We start from the raw sequence: 21,148 nt of genomic DNA, 5'->3' as shown, positions 1-21,148 counted from the left end.
AATATTGACTTTTGAAATAAATTCGATAATTGTAACAAAATTCTGTAAATTTGTAATACAATTGTCAACTATTTATCCAACATCTCTTTGTTATTCTAAAACCAACAATAATAAGAAAAGATGCGTCGGTATCCACAGATTGTACAACTCAAGTCAAGAAGGGTAAAGCATTGAATCTACACTTAACAAAGTGTAGGTAAACTTTGAAGCACCATGGGGATGTTTGTAAACGGCTGACATCAAACGAAATGGTCTGTTGTTGTACACAACGGATAATAAACTGTCCGGATAGCAAACGTACTACTTTACTCTTTTTATTGCTCCAAATTCTTTTTTATCTCTGAAAAACTCAAACATATAAGTTACAAAGTAACCGACTCTACTAAATAACAATAATCTTGAGATTAAACACAAAAATAATTTTTTAATTAAATAAAACTTTTTAAGAAGATTAAATATTAAAGGCATTTTTTAAACGTAATTTTTTTCAACACTTTAAAAGGAAATTAATTGCAATCTAATTAAAACTTAAATTTAAGCTGATAAAATAAAATAAAAATTTTTTGATTCTTTTTAAAAAAAAAAAATTGTTGAAACTTGTATGAAGGTAAATTAGTGATTAAAAATAATAATAATTAATGAGTTAAATTGTGCGATGTTAGCATATTAAGTAGAGATTAATATGAAATACAGGATGAATTGAAAATGACGAATTAATAGTCAATGTAACGGAAGCAGCTATAAGATCGAGTACCCTCGAGTGAGTGTTCTCTCGTATTTGACGCGTGTCTCTGACACATGTCGGCTTCCCCTGATGTACAAGTACACCGTAGTGAGTATAAGGGGGCAAGGTAAGGGAATGTAAAGCTTCCTCTTACTCTCCTCTTATCCACGTAGTATAACGTCAATCACCCTCGATCTACGTCTGTCTCAACGGGGTGTTGTCATTCCATAAGCCAGACATTCTCAGTACAATTTACTCAACAATTGAGCGTTGCATCGTCCTAACAATAGCAAAGAGTCATTAAATCTCTGACATTGGTGATAAGTTGGCTCGATAATTCTTTGCAAAGTTAAAAAATAATTCTACTCACCTTTTTTTATTTATCATTAAAAAAAAATTTTTTTTAATTATTTATTTACAATTAGAAAACTTAAAAAATTGTTTTTTTTTTTTTTTTTAAATAATTTTTTAAATAAAAAAAATGGGTCTGGGCTGACTATTTGCTTATATTGTATTGATATTAACCTCATCAGATTTCAACAATATTAAAAATGAATATCTGTCCGTACGTATAATTGCACGTACGTACGTAGTACATAACTCTATTTTTACACCTTCTAATATACTTTGAGATGTTTCAAACCGTACAGTTATGATAATAACTGATAATAAATTACAAATTTTAAAAATCAACCTTATTACAATAACTTCCTAATGGAAAGTTAAAAGTACAATAAAATTAAAGTGAATTAAAGAATGACTTCATTAAAAAATTATTTGAATTTTTTTCTGACGTTAAATTTCAAAGACTAGAACTTTCTGCAAGTACAATACCTTCTTTTGCAAATAAAAAGGTAATATATACAGCCTAAAAAAAAAAAAAAATATCTGGTTTCCTATATAAAAAATACATTCACCAAAGTACGTTTGAATTCGTGCATTCCACATCGTCTTCCTTACAATACATCCGCGTTGCATTTCACACGGAAAAAAACTTGGATGGTTTCAGTTCTCATGAACATAATAATATGTATATAATGTCTGTATATATACAGTGTATATAAATACGGTAGGAAAAATTTTAACGGACACGCTGAGCGACAGGAAGCATGCGTGGGCAAATTTGGGTGGTCTGTGATACATTGAAAAATAAACCTTCATGTATTAAATATTTTTGTAAGTCGATACAAAAATGTGTTCAACATAAGTACATAGTCAAAACATTGGAAAAAAGGGTAAATAAAGTTTAACTTGAGGTTAACATTTTCCTTAAACCAAAATTAATCATAACACCATTCATTTAGGGTTAATCAAGTAAACAAACTTCTTCAAAGTAAAAAATTATTTTTTTACATCTATTTTTGGGTTGTTTAAATCTAATAAAATTATCTTTAATAGCTAATGTTTAATTTTGATATAAAAAAAGTCTATACACTCTTTAATAATAAATAAATTAATTTTTAAAACTTTAATCGATTGATAAAAAAAAATAAAATCAAAGTATTAATTAATTACCAATAATTTTATAAAACATTTATATTTAATTAAATAATAAAAAAATTTTTTTAAGAGTATTATTGACAAAGATAATTGATTAAATTAGCGTGAAATATAATCATCAACATAAATGAGTTGATCAAAAGTGTAAATAAAGATTCTGTTGTTAATTAATCAAAGACAGATTCACTAAAAAAAGTAAACTTATAAGGTTGATTTTAATTACCATAAAATTGATTACAAATGAACTCTCAATTATTTTAAAACCAAATCAGAATTCAAAGATAGCTGTTAATATTTATAATGTGGTCGATACTTCTTTATTCATTTTAAAATTAATTCTACAAGAAGTCCCAATTAATCCCAACTCATTGTATTTATTTGAAATTTAAATAAAAAATTTTAAAATCACCGGAAAGTATTTTTTTTTTACCATGATCAATAATAAAATAAATAATTCTGCGAAAAATATATATGATGACCGTAACGAAGTAACTCTACTGAACTTAATCAATTTTGTTAGATTTGTATTATTTTCCATTTGTAAAATCCCAGGGGTCCCTTAAACGAAAATTCATGGACTCCAACTTTTCTTATTCTGACAGCCAAGTATTGAGACTTATTGCATAGAAACCTTGCACCCATGGGAATCCCTTTGCAACTGGAACTAACACAGAAGTCAGAATTTGAGTTAAATTTTGCTGCTTATCTATCTTTTAATATTCTTCCCTTAAGAAGAAAAGTAACAGAAAATTCCTTTGGCATAGGAATGATACAATAAATGAGAAAGAACGAGGAAGTGTAAGAGAATGAGAAGAAGCAAAATATACAGATATTGTATTGAAAACTTTCGTAAGGCGATAAAAATAAGTCGAATAACGAGAACATTTCAAACAATGTTTGAAACAATTTCTCTTATAATTTACCGAGTTGTAAAATTTTTCAATTCAACTTTTTTTTTCTCATGCTCGAAGAAACTGAAAAGATGTCTTTAACTTAGAAAAAAAATGACTTTGGAGTTATTGCAGTTAAATCTAGCCTTCAAGCAACAAGGATTTGAGTTAATAAAATCTTGAAAAAAAAAAAAAAATCTTGAATTACTTTACGTCCTGACGAAGAACTTAAATAATTGATTTAATTACAATAATTTTCTAATGGGAAATTAAAAAGAATTATTATTTTCCATTGAAAATTGACTAACTTTAAATTAAATTCATGTATCTCAATTAAAATGAATATAAATGTACCATGAAAATATTTTTTTAAACGAATTAATTATAATAAATCACTGTTAGAAAGCTTCTCAATCATAAACTTTTTGTACGAAATTTTTAACTCTTTTATTATTATTATTTTTAACTCGATAAATTTCTTTGTAACTAATACTTCTTTATCATAATATAATAATAAATTGTAATTAACCGTAAGATAATTGAAATAATTACCTACTTTTACATCTTGAAAAATCCCTTTGAATGAATAATTCTATTCATCGGATTTAAAATAAAGAAAAATATATAAATTGACGAAAATAATCCAACTTTTTCCATTTATACCACCTTCTTCTTCTGTCGGTAATATCAAAGAAATTCTCAAAAAAATACATCTTGAATAAAGAAAACATTGCGTTTGTTTTTCTGTCGACTATTTTCTTCCCTTAGGTGCTCCAGAGCTTCTATTCCTCAATGTGATGTCTAGGTTCCTGTGTATATATATATGTATATATCTACAATACTACTGTGCTTTATACATCGCGGTAAAGTAAAGACTTACAATGGCCAAGCGCGATATGTCTCAGCAAGATATCTTTACTAAAGGAAACCGAGTAAATGCTCGTCGTTGAAACATTTCTCTTAATTTTTCTTTCTTTCATTTTCCACGTCTCCACTCTATTCTTTCTTTCATTATTTTTAGCCTTCTTTTTACATTTTTTCCTTCATCCCTTCATCGCTAGTCTATAGGCGTATACGCTTCACAAGGCTTTTAATCAACATCCACGCACTGCAACCTACACACATCTAAATCAGCTTTTTTATACACCAAGAGTTAATCCTCTTTTTTCTTGTTCCAGTGTCAATATCATCTCGTTATCTCTAACCCTTCATGCGTTTTGTATTTTATTTGCTTGTTTTTTTTGTTTTCATCTGCTTTATCGAACAATCCAATTTTTCATGACAATACCTAGATAAGCGTAAATAAAATTGATTGATCAATTGAAAAAGCGTGAAAACTTATCAGTAATAACACATTTGACTTTTTAAAATGCTCTTGTTAGTACTTTTCTACTTGATAAAAAAATCAAAAGAATCATTAAATCATTTGGTTAATTGTTAAGTTAAAATTCCCAATTATTAAGTCTACTCGAATTATCTAGATAAAATCCAATTTTAACTAAAATTATCTAAAAATACTTTGTATCCTTTGTTGTCACTAAAAACAAGTTACGAAGCTAAACTGGTTAATATTCTAATTCATTTTGCCACTTCCTAAGTAGGACATGATTGGTCCCATGATTGGGTCAGAACTGAATGATAGGACCCCCAATGCTGGCCCAATTGTGGCCATATGTACATTGCACAGCAAACTAATTTTTACTCAATCGTCAACAGCTTCATTTTGCATAGTAATTAATTAAATTAAAATCATTTGCATGATTAAAATATTGTTGTTCAATAAAAGAAAAATATACTGACGTAATGATTTTCCATTCTTAGAAGAAGCTTTTTGAGCTGAATTTTTTATTTTCCGTTCAATGTTTAATGAACAAAGTGGTTTATTCGTTAGTTCCATTAGGGAATTATTCTCGGAAAAATAGGGTAAATTTCATTAAGATAAATTGAATTAAATTTTCAAAAATAAATCTGGACTTAATACATTGATAATCGTATTGATTAAAAAAATTCCAATACCCTCTAAAAAAAAAAAATGGAAGCTTAATTAGATTTAAAGTACTAATTTTTCCATTAATATTATAACAAAAGTAATTTAATTAATATTTTATTAAATTTTAAATGGACCAACTAAATATAAAAACAACAAATTGATAAAAATTTTTTGATTAATTTTCAAATAAAAAATATTTTAAAATCATAATAAATGTTATTACCGTTAGTATTACATATAAGTACAAACAGTATTCAATTATTTAGACATTATGATTGATTATAATAAATCATAATTATCCTTAACAACAGTTTTTCCTGTTATTATAAAAGAAACAGGAAGTAACAAGTATTACAAAGAAAAATGTTCATATAATAAGTTGAATATTATGACAATAGTTCTTGTTTTTTAAAAAAATATCAAACTGATTTACAAAAAAAAAAAGAAAAAAAAGAAAAATGATAAAAACATTTTTAACTTTAATGAATAAAAAAAAATTTTATTTGATAAGTGATAAAAATTTTTAAACGCAGATATTATTTTTAAAAAAAATCTATTTATAACACAAGATAGTATCAAGACTTTCCTGAATTTTCCGTGAATTCAATTACAATCAGATGCAATGTCGACGGTAGTGATTCAATTTTATTGTTTGCAAGCAATTAATCCATAAATAAAGGAAGCGATTTATGAGTCTGTTACGATCATCTTTATATGATTATCATGAAAAATTTTTATTGTCTGTTTAAATTAGTTTTAAATTACACGTTCTATCATCTATGTATCTATATATATATATATATATTTTTTTTTACTGATATTTTAACATTGATTACAATGCTTAAAAATATCTCGTAGCTCGAGACTATATAAATAGTGGATTTTTCACCATCTCTGTTAGTTACAATTCCAAGTGCATAGAATCATATTAAATTTTTTTTTACATCAAGATGCGGTTCGTTATTTTTGCTGCGATTGTTTGTTTTTGCGTCGTAGGAGTAAGTATTTAATTTCAAATCACTTTTAAAGTAATAAACATAAATAGAATGATTATGAATTATTATGTCAATATTTGTTTAAAGCCAATTATTTTAAATAAATATAAATAATACTCTATATATTAATCTCAAAATGGTTCATAGTTATAATTAATATTCAATATTATTTTTAAACTCTAGACATATTTAGAATTTAATGGTTTTATTTAAAGAAAATTTATTTCAGTTGTTAACACAAATTTTTATATAAAAATAAAATATTCTTGGGTGAAAAAGAAAGGAATAAAGAATGATGAGGGCAAAGTGGAGCATTTCAAAAAATTAATTAATTAATTTTTCAATTTATTAATACATAAAAAATCATTAATATTTGTTAATTTAGTGATTAATTTATCAATATTCACTTTTCCTCTGCATTATAACTTTATCCTTTCCTCCTTTAATATTTTATTAATTATAAAATTAAAAAATTGTTGAAAAAATATCTGTCTTATGTTTAATTATTTATTTTTATCAATTAATGCATAATAAGATGAGGCTCTAAAATAATAGCTACTAAGCTATCAATAATAGTTTTCTGTATTATAAAAAAATTTTTTTTGAGCAATCTCCATTTGGATTTTTAATTTTAAATTAATACAAAATAAATAAATAAAATAAAATAATTGATAAATTAAATTTTATTCCATTAATTTAGGCATTGGCAAAGCATGCTAAATTCGAAGCACTATTAGAAACATGTACAGAAAAGCTAAAAGCTGATCCTGAAGCTGTGAAAGCACTATATGAGACGGGTGCAACAGATGATGCTCAGACAAAATGTGTATTGGCTTGTACTATGCAAGAAGATGGATCAGTAAGTACTATTTTTTTACCTACAAATCATATTATCTAAATAGCACAACCCACTGGTCATAGTCAGGCAGAGTATTTCATGCTTGTCTTATTAAGATTATCCAGTAGATTTAGAACTGACAACTTGCCTGAGGTGTTCATTCCGATAAACAGCATTTAATCTATTAAATAATCTTTTAACAAAAATTTGCAAAATAGTCTTTTTATTTTATATGTATATATAGATACATATTTTTGTTGATCTAAACATGTTATTTATCATAACTGTATAGATGAATGAGGCTGGTGAAGTAAATAAAGAAAAAATTTTGGACATGTCTGATGATGTTTCTGATGAGATAAAAGGCAGATATACGAAAGTTATTAATGAATGTGTTGATGAACGTAAGTATATATTAAACAAAATTAAAGCTACTACACGGATATACTACGCGATATGAATGGTGTCTTATTTTGGTATAAATTAATTTTTAATTAAAATAAAATGCTTACTTATACAGGTGATGACAATGAGTGTCAAACTGCTTATAAAATCTTTGCCTGCGTCCACATGAAATTGGTAATGTTATCTTATTATTTTATTTATTTCATAAAAACAACTAATTTTTATCTAAATTTTTTAATTGCAGAAACAAGAGGAAGAATAAGTTGAATAAATACAACTTGGACGAATTCACCAATATTTTTATCTACTACCAAACTTAAATCAATACTAGAATGATATAAAATTTGATATTGTGCACTAAAATTATCAACACCTTTGTATATAACCTGACAACAATATGTCTCTTGTATAATATTTTCTATAGGCAAATATATAAATAACCTCAAACAAATTACCTCCAACATTCAGAGTTGAAATATTTTTACCTTCAAACTTGAACGATATCTTAAAAGTCGTTCAATTAGTTGGAATCACTAGCAAGTTAATTAACAAGTCTCAGAGTAATTAACTCCTGATAATTTTTTTACCAAAGTTAATTTATTTTATTTCAAATTATTCTCAACTCATGCAAAATATCATCATTTTTTCATCCAAAAAGATGGGAATTTTTTCGAGTTAAAATTAAGAGCGAAAGAAAAAAAAAGAAATGGTCAAAGTACACAAAGATTAAGTAAATAAATGAAATTGATCAATTAAAATCAGGACTATAGTTGATACAGAGGCAATAAAAAATTACTGAAGCGAACAAAGTAATTATAGAGTTTGTATCCCGACAAGCATTCAATTTGTTCTGGATCTAAAATGGCCAGTTAATCCAGGATAGAAGATCACGTATTATACCTGGGATGCACGCGAAGCCTTGAAACACATACATATACAGAGAAAGATAGAGGACATTCTTCACCATACGATCAAGTCTCTCGTCTCTCTTTTGCTCTCTTTATCTCACCAAATAGAGAATACTACTTAGAAGCTTAACCCAACGAGAGTTTCTAAAGCCCAATTGCTCGAGCTAGCGAGAAAATACCAGGGAGTTTATAAGCTCGTGTTTCGGTGAGCAAACTCAATTTAGTCGTTCGTGAAATTCTGCGATATATGTACTTAAATGCATAATAAGGAGGGAAATTTACGCTACATTGCATATCAGATTAGAGGAAGAATTTTTTCGTAGCTCTAGATACAGATATTTTTTTTTTTGTTAAAAAAAATTCCTTTACGAGTATTTAGATAAATCACGTGTCTTTAAAATGTTACCAAGGATTTTCTTGTGACATGTCACAGGCTTTTTCTATCACTACTTCACTCCCATATAATTTTGTTTTTTTTTTTTTCGCCCTTCGCAAACCGTCTCTACTGCGTTGATACTAAAAATACGTTCCATCATCAATCACATAACACACTACGACACCACCCCATTTATATACTTAAATAAATACCCAAGTCAAACGGACACATTAGTTAGAAACAATTTGTCGTTTCTTTGAGTTATAGAAAGCACATTAAAATTTCTTTAATTTGTTAGAAAAGATAAATATCTGCAGTTTTATTTATAACTGGTAAAGAAACCGTAATTTTTTAATAAATGAAAGAAAAGATTAATTATTTAGCAGAAGTTAGGATGAAATAGGACTTTTAAAATTTTTTGTTAATTTATTAAGGTACATAAAGAGAATTTTTGCATTAACAGGAAGTAAAAAATGACAAGTGCAAATATTTAATATTGAATTCTTGAAAAAAAGAATGGAACTTAAATTTTTGCATAATACTGTTAAAATTATTGAACTGGACACAAGAATTTCCGAAACATTGAAAAATGATATCTCAAGTGATGACAGGACAGTGTCAACAGCTAGGTAGTCATGGGAGAATGAAAAGACTTAAAGAGACGTAAGATACAGAAATAAAGAGAAAAAGGGGCAATTTAACAGAAGAAGATGAAGAAGAAGAAGAAGAAGTCACGGGTAACTTGATCGGACGAGACGTCGGTAGACATTCTAAACGATATCCTTGCGGCATGTTGTGGTTCCAGGAGCGCGAGACACGAAGTTTTGGTGTGGGAACGAATTAACATTTTGCTGAGTCAAATAAGACCAACGTACAAGGGCTACATCATGGTGCGTTTGAAGCGATTTTACTTATTCGAGAAAGCAGCTGCTGTGACCACGGGAATCAGTCAGACGTTTTTGGTTTAGAGGTCCTTTTCAACTTGATTTTGTTCTTCCTTCATCATTAACTCTCCCTCCCTTTTCACCTTTACCTTTTGTCTTTCTACATTTTTTCACTTTACTCAAGTCTGAAATATCCTAAATAACAATTAGGAATATTTTTCTTCACAACCGAAGCTAATTTTTCTCTCAACTCCCTAAAACTATGCTCAACTAAAACAGATGGTCAAATTTGACTTTTTTTTTCCTTTTAAATCTACAATATATACTTTAAAAAATATTTTTCAAATATATTTCGCAATTTAATTACATTCAAATAAAAAAAAAATATTTTTATTTATTTTTTTAATAAAATTCTGAGATAATATAAACATATCAGTCTGCAAACGTGGGTGTTACAAGTCTGATAAATCCTTTAAGGTTTCAGGTTGAACAATTTTTTATTTCATTCAGTAAGTTTTTAATTAAAAAAATAGTTTATCTATATGGAGAAAATTTTATATTTATTTTTACTAGTCAATTGACAGCAATTAATTTTACTAGCATTAAAAATTACTAGGCTTTTTTTTGAGTAAAAATAACTAAAAAAAACTTGGTAAAAAGTCCTATTTTTGTTAGTGAAAATTACTATACTACACTTTAATTTTTTTTTTGTAATTTTAATTATTAATTTCTTTCATTGATACATATTTTGCTATTTGGCATTGTATGACTCTATTAATAATTGACGACTGTTTAATTAATATAATAAATAAATAAATAAGAATGTTCAAATCAATGTTGAAATTTCCACTAATTTTCTAATCGAATAAAATATACAAAAAAATAATAAAATGAATGTGCAAAGATTATAATGAATAAATGTAGTTAATAATTACATGTCTTCTTGATTAAGAATGTATATAAATATTCTTATTTAATCTTAATCTACGTCTTTCTAACGAATTTAGCTCTCTCTCAGCCATTCCTAAATACTCCGACTTGTTATTTAAAGTTATAACTTATAAGAGCAACCATTAAGTCCGTTAGTTCGCCGATGCGAACGTTCACGAGGGCCAAGGAAATACTCTTCTCTGCATTCCATTTTTCTTCTTCTCTTACTCGCACCAACAAACTCTAATTTATCCTTTTCTTTCTCTCACTTTATGTATACTTACTATGCCTCAAGGGAGAGAAGAAGAACGTGTTCCAGCGCCTGTTCAGACCTGCGAACTCGATCTCTCCTTCCACTTTACTCTCATCAATTTTTTTATTCATTTTTCCTTCTTTTTCTTTTTTTTTTTTTACTTTCACGGATCTGCGTGTATATGAATATAACCACTTACATTTACTTCAGAATTAAATTCACACGATATTATTGAGATTTTCCAATAAAGATCTTCTCTTTCCACTCGAATATTAATTTTTTTAATTAGCCATCATTATTTTTTTTCAGTTTTATCACAATTGAATAAAACTCATAAGTGATTAAATTTCTAATTAACAATTAATTAATTAAAACATAATGATGCAATAAAATATTTATCAATAGCAAAAATTTATTTTATTTTTAATTAATTAATTAATAATTAGAAGACAATTTTTGGAGGTTTTATAAATTTGTTTCAAATAAAATTAATAATCTTATTTTTTTGCTGTTAATATTGTTGATTATTTAAGACTATCATCAGGTGTAAAATAATCAATAAAAAAAAAAAAAAGTGCAAAAAATATTGAAAATAACATCACAATGATTTATAGTATTTTACAGTAATTTTTGTCCAATTCAGTGTCATAATTAATTATACTTTAAGATTAATATTGACACAACTTATGTAGATTGAAAATACTGTTATTCAAAGATTTTAGATTTATTGCCAATGATAATTTATGACTATTTAAAATAAAATTCTCTCTCATTGTCCAAACACTTTTATTCATAATATTTTTTAAAGAATTCGCAAATATTTTATTATCTTTAAAAATAATTTTTATCTCATTTAATTTTCAATATTATTTAAACAAAATATTTAAAATAAAATATTTCTAAGCTTTATTTATTTATTAATAATTTATTTTTAATATTAATTTTAATAAAAATATTGATTTTCAAATTAAAAAATATTTTAATTTTAATTGAAAGAATAAATCAAAGAAGGGTAATTTTATAACAAACCTTATATAAATGACAATAAGTAGAAATTTAAAGCATGAGAGACCCCATTAAGAGTATTTAAACCCATCGTTAACACCTTTTAACTTTAAAGAGACTTTATCTACACTCCGAGAGTATAAAGAGAGAGAGAGAGAGAGAGTTGAAGCACAAGGTCAACGATTCCCTTATGACTCCTGCAGTAGCTAATTCATGTCTCTGTCTCACTCTTCAAAAAGATACACCGCAGCTGAGGTTTTTTTATTGCTTCACTTATACATACAGAAGGTCCGTGTCAAAGTGACCGTTAACTTCTCGTCAAATTTCTCCATTTACAAATTTTATTTCTCTCGTTCATTGACAAAAGCGAGACAATTTTGGCTCGTGAATCGTGACGAATTTTGCAGATTTTAGATATATATATATATATATATACGTTTCAATAATTTCTTAGAACATTCACTAAATCACCAATTATCTCGTGGGTTAATTCAATTAACTCTGGCTCAAGGTCGGATCCTTTTGACACTTTTAACAATTGATGATGCATACAAATTTATTTTCGTAGAAATATTAATAATAGTAATAGAAATATAGGACAGTTTTATGTGCTTAGAAATTTAAATCAATAATAGTTGTGTTCTATTTAGAATTATTATCATACTTTTGATGAATTAAATTGTATCTAATATATTCTATGTATTATTAATGCTTGTTGAAAGGACAAATTAATTTATAAGATTTTATTAGAGCTCAATAAATTATTAGTTTAATAAAAAAGTATAATATTAGTGATATTAAAATTCTACTGTATAATAAAATTTTACAATAAATCCTAATTAAAAAATTATTTTGCAATTTTTAATATAATTACAAATTATAAAGAATACTTTTTTAAGATTAATAGATGCTGTTAACTAATTTTTTATTAAAAAAAAAAAAATTGTTTGTAATCGTTCATTAAATATTTAAAACTTCAAACACGTCATTATTAATAATAATATTATAATTTATTCATTAATTCTTTTTAAATTTTTATTATGAATTTTTTTTATTAAGATTCTTTTCATCTGTGAATTGTTATAAAAATAAATGGATTAGTGACATTGTAAAAGAATAAAAATTTACGTAATATTTATTTTATTTATTAGTAAAAAAAAAAAAATGAAAGAATGTATCAAAAGAGTATTTTTTATTAATTTTTCAAGTGAATTTAAAAAAAAAAAAAATTATAACGTTAGGTATATACTATTTAGAATTCTTACTAATGATCAAGCATTTCTCTTTGTTATACGATGAAACTAATACTGCTAATCGGGCGAGATTCGAATAGTCACGCGAAGAAGGGTCTCGATATACATATAACATATATATATATATTTTAGATCGTTAATCACTGCTGTCTCTTTCTTTTTTTTTCTCTCTAGATCTCAGTACCTTCGAGGGTGGCATCGTGAAATAAAGAAAAAAGAGAAAAATCAAAGAACGACAAAGAGAAAAGAAGCCCACCCGAATTCTTTTGTGAATAAGAGGAAAAAGGAAAAGACGGATTATCCGGATCAAATTATTAATAATAGCATCGTCAAATGCTTTAATCATTTTTTTCCTTGATAATTTCTGTTTAAATAATTAATCTCGTTACCAACTCTTCAGACTAATGAATAAACAAATATTTCTAAAGGTATGTTCATGAAAAAAAATAACCTGATAGTTTAATTTGCCAAGTCCCGTTAGCGACGCATTAATTACACTGTCTATAAGAAATTTGCACAATCATTGGTGTTGCAAATAATTTATTACAAGTCTTTTCTTCCTTTTTTTTTCTAAATACTAATTTAACATTATTAATCTATCGTACAATTAAGCATTTTTATTTTTGCCATGACATCTGATTGTATTTTAATTTTTATAAATAATTATTAAATATATTGTTAACAAAAATTAGCAAAAATAAATGGATGTTTAATTTGTGCAAAAATTTTTTATCATTCCATTATTTACAATATAATTTAAATATTTAATTTATCAAATATTAATTTAATTTATTTTATTTAAAAAACAAAAAAAAATTCCTCACTGTTTTAAAAATCTTAATATTTAAATTAATTATAAATAATATTTAAAAGTGAAAATAAAATATTTCTTACGACATAACTAAAAACTTTTAAATAAACATTTTAGTTGTTTTGATGATTTTCTTTATTATTATTCACTATGTATATTTAAATGGACCAATTATTGGCTATTGCTATTTCATTTTGCATGTTAATAAGCAAATAAATAAATAAAATAACAACAATTACATAAAATGATGAAAGTAATATTACACCTAATATCTTTATAAATATATTATTAAAAACTAACATATCCAAACATCACTTTCGCATTAATAAATAATAGAGAGCGAAATTTTTATCTTGAAACATACCATTTTCACAGTTGTGCACACAAATTACTTTCTCAAGCAAATGAAGTGTACAGTTGAAATTAACCTCTCTAATTTATTTAGACTCTATTTAATATCTACAGCTAACGATCAACGACCATATATGTGTAATGAGTATGTAGAAAGACATCGTACAACTGTTATGAAATTACATTACATATATGTTAAGACACGTGCAAAGAAAACTCAATGATTGCCTTTAATACCGAATGTCAAATAACTTCTCTCTTTATATCCTTGCTCTCCATCGTCCATATATACACTCTACACTACTCTCTACTATATTACTATACTACTCTATAGCCGTCTCCTTTGTTCGTCATTTTTTCTTTCTTTTTTTTTTACGAGAGGAACACACCGCGCGCCGTTTCCCTTTACTGTTTCTTTCATCTTACCGCGCTTTAACGGTACGCGGTAATGGATCAATTAGCATCGTATATCGGCCAATTTATTATCTATCAGTGCAATATTTCAGTTGTAAACTAAATCAATTTTGCTACTAACTCATGTGCATGCCAATTACCTGCATTTACATTATAAATAAATTTCTACTTATTACAAACAGGTATACTGATAGAAAAAATTCTATCTCTTCTTAACAGTTTAAAAATATTTTGTAACAAATCAAACAATCATATGTCAACTATTTAACATAATTTTGTTATAGAAAAAAAAAATGTTACTTAATTATAAATAAATATAATGTAACTAATAGAATTGTGCCTTTAGATAATTTTGCTTTTTTATTTAAATATTTAGATAATAAGTTTTAAAATTAATGAGTTTAATTATTTGTCATAAATATTAGAAAGCACAAAAGATTAAAAAAATTCTCATTAAAAAAAAAGTTTATTTTTTATTTAAACTTGATTGAGTATTCAACTAAACTAACATTTTCTATTTTTTTTTTTAATTTGAGTGCATTTTTTGCCACTTTGTGTACTCTTGGGTCAAGCATAAAGCTCTCGAAATCTTAAATATTTCAGTAGTTTTCTTGTTAAATATCTCATTCAAATAAACGTTTACCTTTGTACATAAAAATTCCAACTATTAACAAAAATAAAGCTTTAAAAATATTCTCATAAGTTTTTTATCATTTAATCCCATAAAAAGTCACTTTACAACAACGTTTATCGTTAAACAATTTTCAACTCTGATCTTAATAAAATAATTAAACGAAATTTTTTTTATTAATTAATAATAATAAAAATAAATAATATAATTTTTCAATTTATTATAATTTTAAATTTAATCCTATCAATAAAATGGTGCAAAATTCATTCCTTCTTAATTAGTTACAATTAGTTAATTTGAAAGCCTTCAAAAAATTCTAATATAAATATAATAGTTGAAAAAAATAACTGCTGTATCACAAAAATAACTCAATAAATATTTTTCCCATGATAGCTTTACGACACAAATAAATAGTTAGATGTTATACAATTTCGAAAAAAAAAAAAATAATTATTTTTTGTAATAAAAAAGTATCGAGACATTTACGAGTTAGAAAAGTAAATCTTTTCGATTTTATGCTGATGATAAATGTGAGATATGGCGTAGAAACGATAAATATAAATCCGAAAGTCGAGCGAATGGCCACGGATTTATTCGCCGAGTTTCAGGTCTGCTTGATTTGCGAGGTTCCTCTCTCCCTCTTTATACATATTTATATATATATATATATATGTTCTATATATCTATGCGTGAACCTCTCTTCTGTTGCTTCGTCCGAGGAATCAGGCTGAATTTATGGTCGATGAATCGTGTGTGTGCTTTGTTCAGTTCCCAGGACTACGTCGAAGAAGGGTGTACGTTGTTGACGCGCGACAAGAACAAAAGGAGAAGGTGAAATTCAAATAAATGCGACCACTAAATGGAATGCAAAAAATTCGCATAAAATATCGTACAAAAACATTCTATTAAATTTTTTTTTTGCTATCTTTTTTTTTGCGCGTGTATCTGTTTAATTATCCCTCTAAGTATTACTCAATCGTTTGGAAATTGGTGTCAGTATTAATGTAGAAAATACTGATACATACTTTCTTTATTCTATTTACTCTCTATGATAGCCAGTCTAATTGCCTCGATACTCTGGATTATTTATTGCTATTTTTTTTCTTTCCTTTTTGAAGCAAAAAATACTTTAAATGTCGGCATTATTTATTCATGTGTGATATCTATGTGTATTTTGATATTTAAAAAATTGTATAAATCATTGGGATATATTTTTTTCTATTTCAATATTTTTTTTATAAAATAAATTAGTCTTTAAAAGTTCTAATAGCAACATAGCATCAATTCATGTTTGAATATTTAAAAAAATTTCTTTTTCAAGTGAGAACTTTAGAAACTAGACAATTAGTCAAAGGTTAATAAACTGTAATTTTTTAACATCACATTTTAAAAATATAAAAATAGTTATTTTATTTAGTATTTTTTATTATAATTGTTTAAGTTTGCCTTTGAGCAATTGAGAATTTTTTTTTTTTTTATTATTGTAACTCTTGTATTTATTAAGTCTTTAACTCTCACTCATTTTTCATACATTTAAATTGAAAAGAAGAAGAAGAAGAAGTCATTCAACTGTGAAGAAAATATTCAATGAATTGGAGAAAAAATTTTATTTTTAAAATGTATTATTCATAATTCATTAATTAGAACTTTAAAAAAAAAAACATTTAAAGACGTAAGAATTCAAAGAAAGCTTAAGAAATAAATTTCGTTTAAATAAAAAAAGGGTTTTTTTTACATATAATATAAAAAAATAATAATAAAAGATACTGAATGTAAAAACGGTTCAAAGAAGCCGAATTAAAATTATATGTATAGATATATAAACCTTATAAAAGCTTCTTTAATTTTTTTTGACTCTTATTTATATATTTTTTCTTTTATTTTCATTCAGAATCACTATCATCCCTTAACGTTACCGGAATTGGAAAGAGGGTGAGAGAATAAACCTGCTCGCTTTATGCTCTGTGGTCTCTTTCAACATTCGCGAATCCCTTTCAGGCAAACGCGCGCTAACTAAAGAGCTTGATTGGTTGTATCATTTCATGTATATACATAAAACACAATACACAAGCATTTTTATTCTCTACATTTACATGCGGGATAGAACTAGATATACTGATTCATCTCATTTATTTCTTTTATCTTTCAACATGTTCTAATAAGCTTATTTGCTATAAAAGTTTAAACGATTTCATATCAAATATCATTGCGGAAAATTTCCCATTTATCTGCAATTTAACTTTGAAGTTTCTTTATTAAATATAACTTTTACAGGTTAATTTTACATTTAGTATTTATTACATTATTAAACTCATCATTAAATAACACTCGTTAAAATACTCCCTGGATATTAAATAATTAAATTCAAGAATTAATGAAATATTTAATAACAATAAGTAATGAGTATTATTTAATTATTCTGACGCACATAAACGAGGGTTATATAAAAAAAAAATTTATAAATGATTAATAACATTATTATAATATTAATAATTGTATTTAAATAAATATATTTCAATAGATTACAAAATCACTAAAATCCGATCACGTACTAATCCACTTATTTATCCTTTGACAAAAATCTATTTAATTGTATTATTGAATAATATTCCTCTTTGTAAAGTCAAACGAAAAGATTATTCACGAAAGCATATCGACAAACTTGTGAGTTAAGAAATAGAACAGACCTTCCCTATTATACTCTTTATTTGTGTCTCAACTATACGATATCTCATGAATAAAAGCCAGATTGCTCTGTTATTTCAATTCGCCGGTGATATTGATTAGATAAAGAAGCCACATAAATATCAGATATACCTGAGAATAAATATAAATCCACCTTTGTGATGGTGACTTTACCAATGTACAGTTCAGTTCTATCCCAGTACCGGAAATTCACCATGAAGAAATAAAAAGTTATTATGGAGTTAAAAACAGAGTCCAACTCTAGTTTTACATACTCTCTTTGCTATTCCTATACGTAATGAAAATCATTTTGTAGACCTTTAAACTCAAACTTTCGTTTAATCAAGCATGGAACAAAAATTGCCAATTCCAAGAAGCTACGAAAGCGCGACGAATCTTAAGACGAGCTAATAATCAGTCAACAAATATTAGCCTGGTAATTATCCGTCATGCACATTTGACTCTCACCCTATGACGTAGTCCATCTACATAGGCTTCCGGATATATCAAGGACATTTTGCTACATAACAATAACAAGTGAAGTTCCTGTTGCGTTTTCTGAACTAAAATTCTTTGTTTTATGTTATGTATTGTTTGCCTTTTTTCCTTCTCTCTCTCTTCTACACTAAAAGCATTTATTTTCTCACTAAAGCTCTGCTACCTTTCAGGTCAAACCTTTTCTCCACTTCAAATACGCTATAATGTGGGTTTTCTTTGACTAATTATCGACCTATTAGGTTTCAAGATCATTACATAATTTTAAAACTTTTGAAAAAAAAAATTTCTTTTTATCAACAAATTAAATAAAAATTTTTAGTGGAAGAATAAAAATGTACGGAATGATACTTTGTGACGTGCTTTGTTTTGTTTTTAGAAATCAAAGCGAGAGAATAAATTTGCGGAATTGAACTCGACAACTTTTACGCAGAATTGAAAATTCTCCGAAAAGTATAATAATAAGAACGTCATCAATAATATTTGAGCAGAATGCTTGAAGAAGTAAACAAACAAATAAAGTTCTCTCAATATACTTTATACATTCGCTCGAATTTAAGCATTTGATAATACACGTGGGTTCTAAAAGCATTTTTATAGTAATAAATTACATCATAATGTGATCAGATAAAATAAAAGAATCATATCATCCAATACAAACAATCGACTTGAAGGATTATCTTTATTTTAAAACAGCGTAGCAACAGGATCTAAATGAAAAAAAAATTGATGATTTATATCCTTAATTATTTACAAATAAAATATTAAATTTAAGTCATTTGATTAAATAAAACAACGTTATATTCTTTTAAGATCTTAATCATCAACTTTTTTTTTTTAGTTATAAGAATTCTTATCATTACTCAAATATTAATAATCCACAAATATTTCTATTAATTTTATAATTATCCATTTTTTCCACCTGTGATGTTATATAACAATTTAAATTTTATATTCGTCTTTAATATATAAGTAATGATTGATAATTATTATGATAGACTATCAAGATCAATCTCTAAGCTTAAGTCAGCTTGAAATATATATAAATATTTATATTAAATAATAGTTAATGAATTTCATATAAAATCATCATTTCTCATCCCAGTAACTGTCAATATTAATTAAATAAACTGATGATGGAATACTATGTAATAATGAATAATAATCAATTGCCCATCAATTCTATTGAATTATTAAACATAAGATTTATTTATTCAATAAAATATGATGGATGTAAACAAAAAAAAAACCTGAAAAAAATTAACCTCCAATTTGGGATAAATTTTAAACGACTCTTAAATAACAAGATGTCGATTACTTAGTATCATTATCAATCACTAAAAATAATATAATAAATCTTATCACGTATTTATCATTAACATGATATTACTAATTCAAATGAAAAGCTCAATTGCTCTACAGCACGTGAATACTGATACGACATTATTAATAATGAAGACTGCCAAAAATAAATGGCAGTATGAAATTCTATACACCAATTAACCGATAACACTTTCGAGATTTACACTTCTTATCTCCGTTAAATTCTAATCAATGTAATGATGAACGAAAGTTGCAATTGTCGAGATAAATAGTTACGATAACATCATGGTATAATAAATAAATGCTTCAATTGGCATAAACCGGTTCTATTCGGCCGAAAAAAAGCATACAATTGTCGCGAGAATGTATGTATATGTTAAAAAAATGTAAATAAAAGTTTATATTCTATACGATACATTATGCATTCAATGCAAGGAAGTTGCTTATAATGTAGCTCATGACAAGCGTGAGAATAAAAGGCTACTTACATGATATGGGATCCTTTGGGATGTCACTTGCTGGAAAACCCTGAGCTTCAAAATAAGGCCTTACAGCATCACACTTAAGTTTTGCGTCTACTTTAACCCATCCAATGCAACAAAGCGCCACCAGCACGCACCAAATAGATGATGATAATCCACTCATTGTGTCAAAGCACTTTTTGAATTCGCACAATTAACTCCCGTGTTAAAAACGCCTTTCACGCTAAACAATTTAATTCACTCTGTTTATTAGACATCCGGACGTGTATCAAATATTATTTAAACTTTTAAGTAAATAAAAAATAAAATAACGACGTAAACGTGAGGGTTAAATTTTACTTGACCAAATAACACACCCTCTGCTCACGGCGTCTCCAAGCAAACTGAGTGCCGGCTCGTGTGAATACCGGCATGCAAGCCTTTGCGCACGCATTCATCCCCACTTTATCGACTGCGTAAATTAGTGTGCGCAGACGGGGGGGACAATTCGAACATTTCAACTTATACCTGCATTATATGACGTACGTGCAAAGTGTTTGGAAGTTTTTCTTTTTCTTCAGTAAATATTTTTATCTTTTGTATTAAACCTATCATCATAATTATCTACATAATTATACACTTGAATTTTATGTGTACTTTTCATCAACTGTGGTATGGAAATAAGTTGCTACTATGGAATAGTTGATACAAAATTATTAAACACATTATTCTTCTATATTTCTATCAATTGAATGAAGATGATTAAATTTTAATAATTTATGTTATCATTTTTATGTAAAAAATACGTTGAAATTTAGGTTAGTTTTTATTTAAATATTTATTGAAGTATGCAAATTTTAATCCAGCTAAGTATTTTGATAAAAAATTTAAATCTTTGACTTGTAGAAATTGTAATTAAATTGTTAATTGAATCAATACTGCTTTATGCTCCATTTGCATCTTATATTGTATGATTTGTATTTCTGTAAAATTAACCTAAAATGTTTGTTGTTATTGTATCAAGTA

At 26.3% G+C, this 21,148-nt stretch overlaps 2 protein-coding genes across 2 annotated transcripts in view; one reads left to right on the top strand and one right to left on the bottom strand.

Moving 5' to 3' along the window:
* dlp (dally-like) overlaps positions 1 to 20,511 on the bottom strand; it is a 73,912-nt gene extending 53,401 nt beyond the window's left edge. Inside the window, exon 1 of the mRNA XM_035084046.1 lies at positions 20,150 to 20,511. Within this exon, the coding sequence (XP_034939937.1) occupies positions 20,150 to 20,306 (157 nt within the window). The 5' untranslated portion in view covers positions 20,307 to 20,511. The remainder of the gene's footprint in view (positions 1 to 20,149) is intronic.
* On the top strand, positions 5,976 to 7,803 carry LOC118067373 (general odorant-binding protein 56h-like). The gene is made up of 5 exons (XM_035084051.1): positions 5,976 to 6,102; positions 6,800 to 6,958; positions 7,230 to 7,341; positions 7,458 to 7,516; positions 7,587 to 7,803. The coding sequence occupies exons 1-5, from the start codon at positions 6,055 to 6,057 to the stop codon at positions 7,602 to 7,604; spliced, it is 396 nt and encodes a 131-aa protein (XP_034939942.1). The 5' UTR covers positions 5,976 to 6,054; the 3' UTR covers positions 7,605 to 7,803.
* Positions 20,512 to 21,148: the final 637 nt, after the last annotated feature.

Source organism: Chelonus insularis, unplaced genomic scaffold, assembly GCF_013357705.1.
Source record: "Chelonus insularis isolate UGA/USDA-ARS -01 unplaced genomic scaffold, ASM1335770v1 contig_381_pilon, whole genome shotgun sequence".
NCBI lineage: Eukaryota > Metazoa > Arthropoda > Insecta > Hymenoptera > Braconidae > Chelonus > Chelonus insularis.
The sequence above is the reverse complement of the archived record's forward strand: the minus strand, read 5'-3'. Positions and strand labels throughout refer to the sequence as shown.

What these genes read in the sequence shown, in the direction of transcription:
- LOC118067373 (XM_035084051.1), top strand. Translation starts at nt 6,055, where the DNA reads ATGCGGTTCGTTATTTTTGCTGCGATTGTTTGTTTTTGCGTCGTAGGA. An exon ending in CTATGCAAGAAGATGGATCA is followed by an intron (nt 6,959 to 7,229) that starts GTAAGTACTATT and finishes ATAACTGTATAG; the next exon opens with ATGAATGAGGCTGGTGAAGT. An exon ending in TAATGAATGTGTTGATGAAC is followed by an intron (nt 7,342 to 7,457) that starts GTAAGTATATAT and finishes TTACTTATACAG; the next exon opens with GTGATGACAATGAGTGTCAA.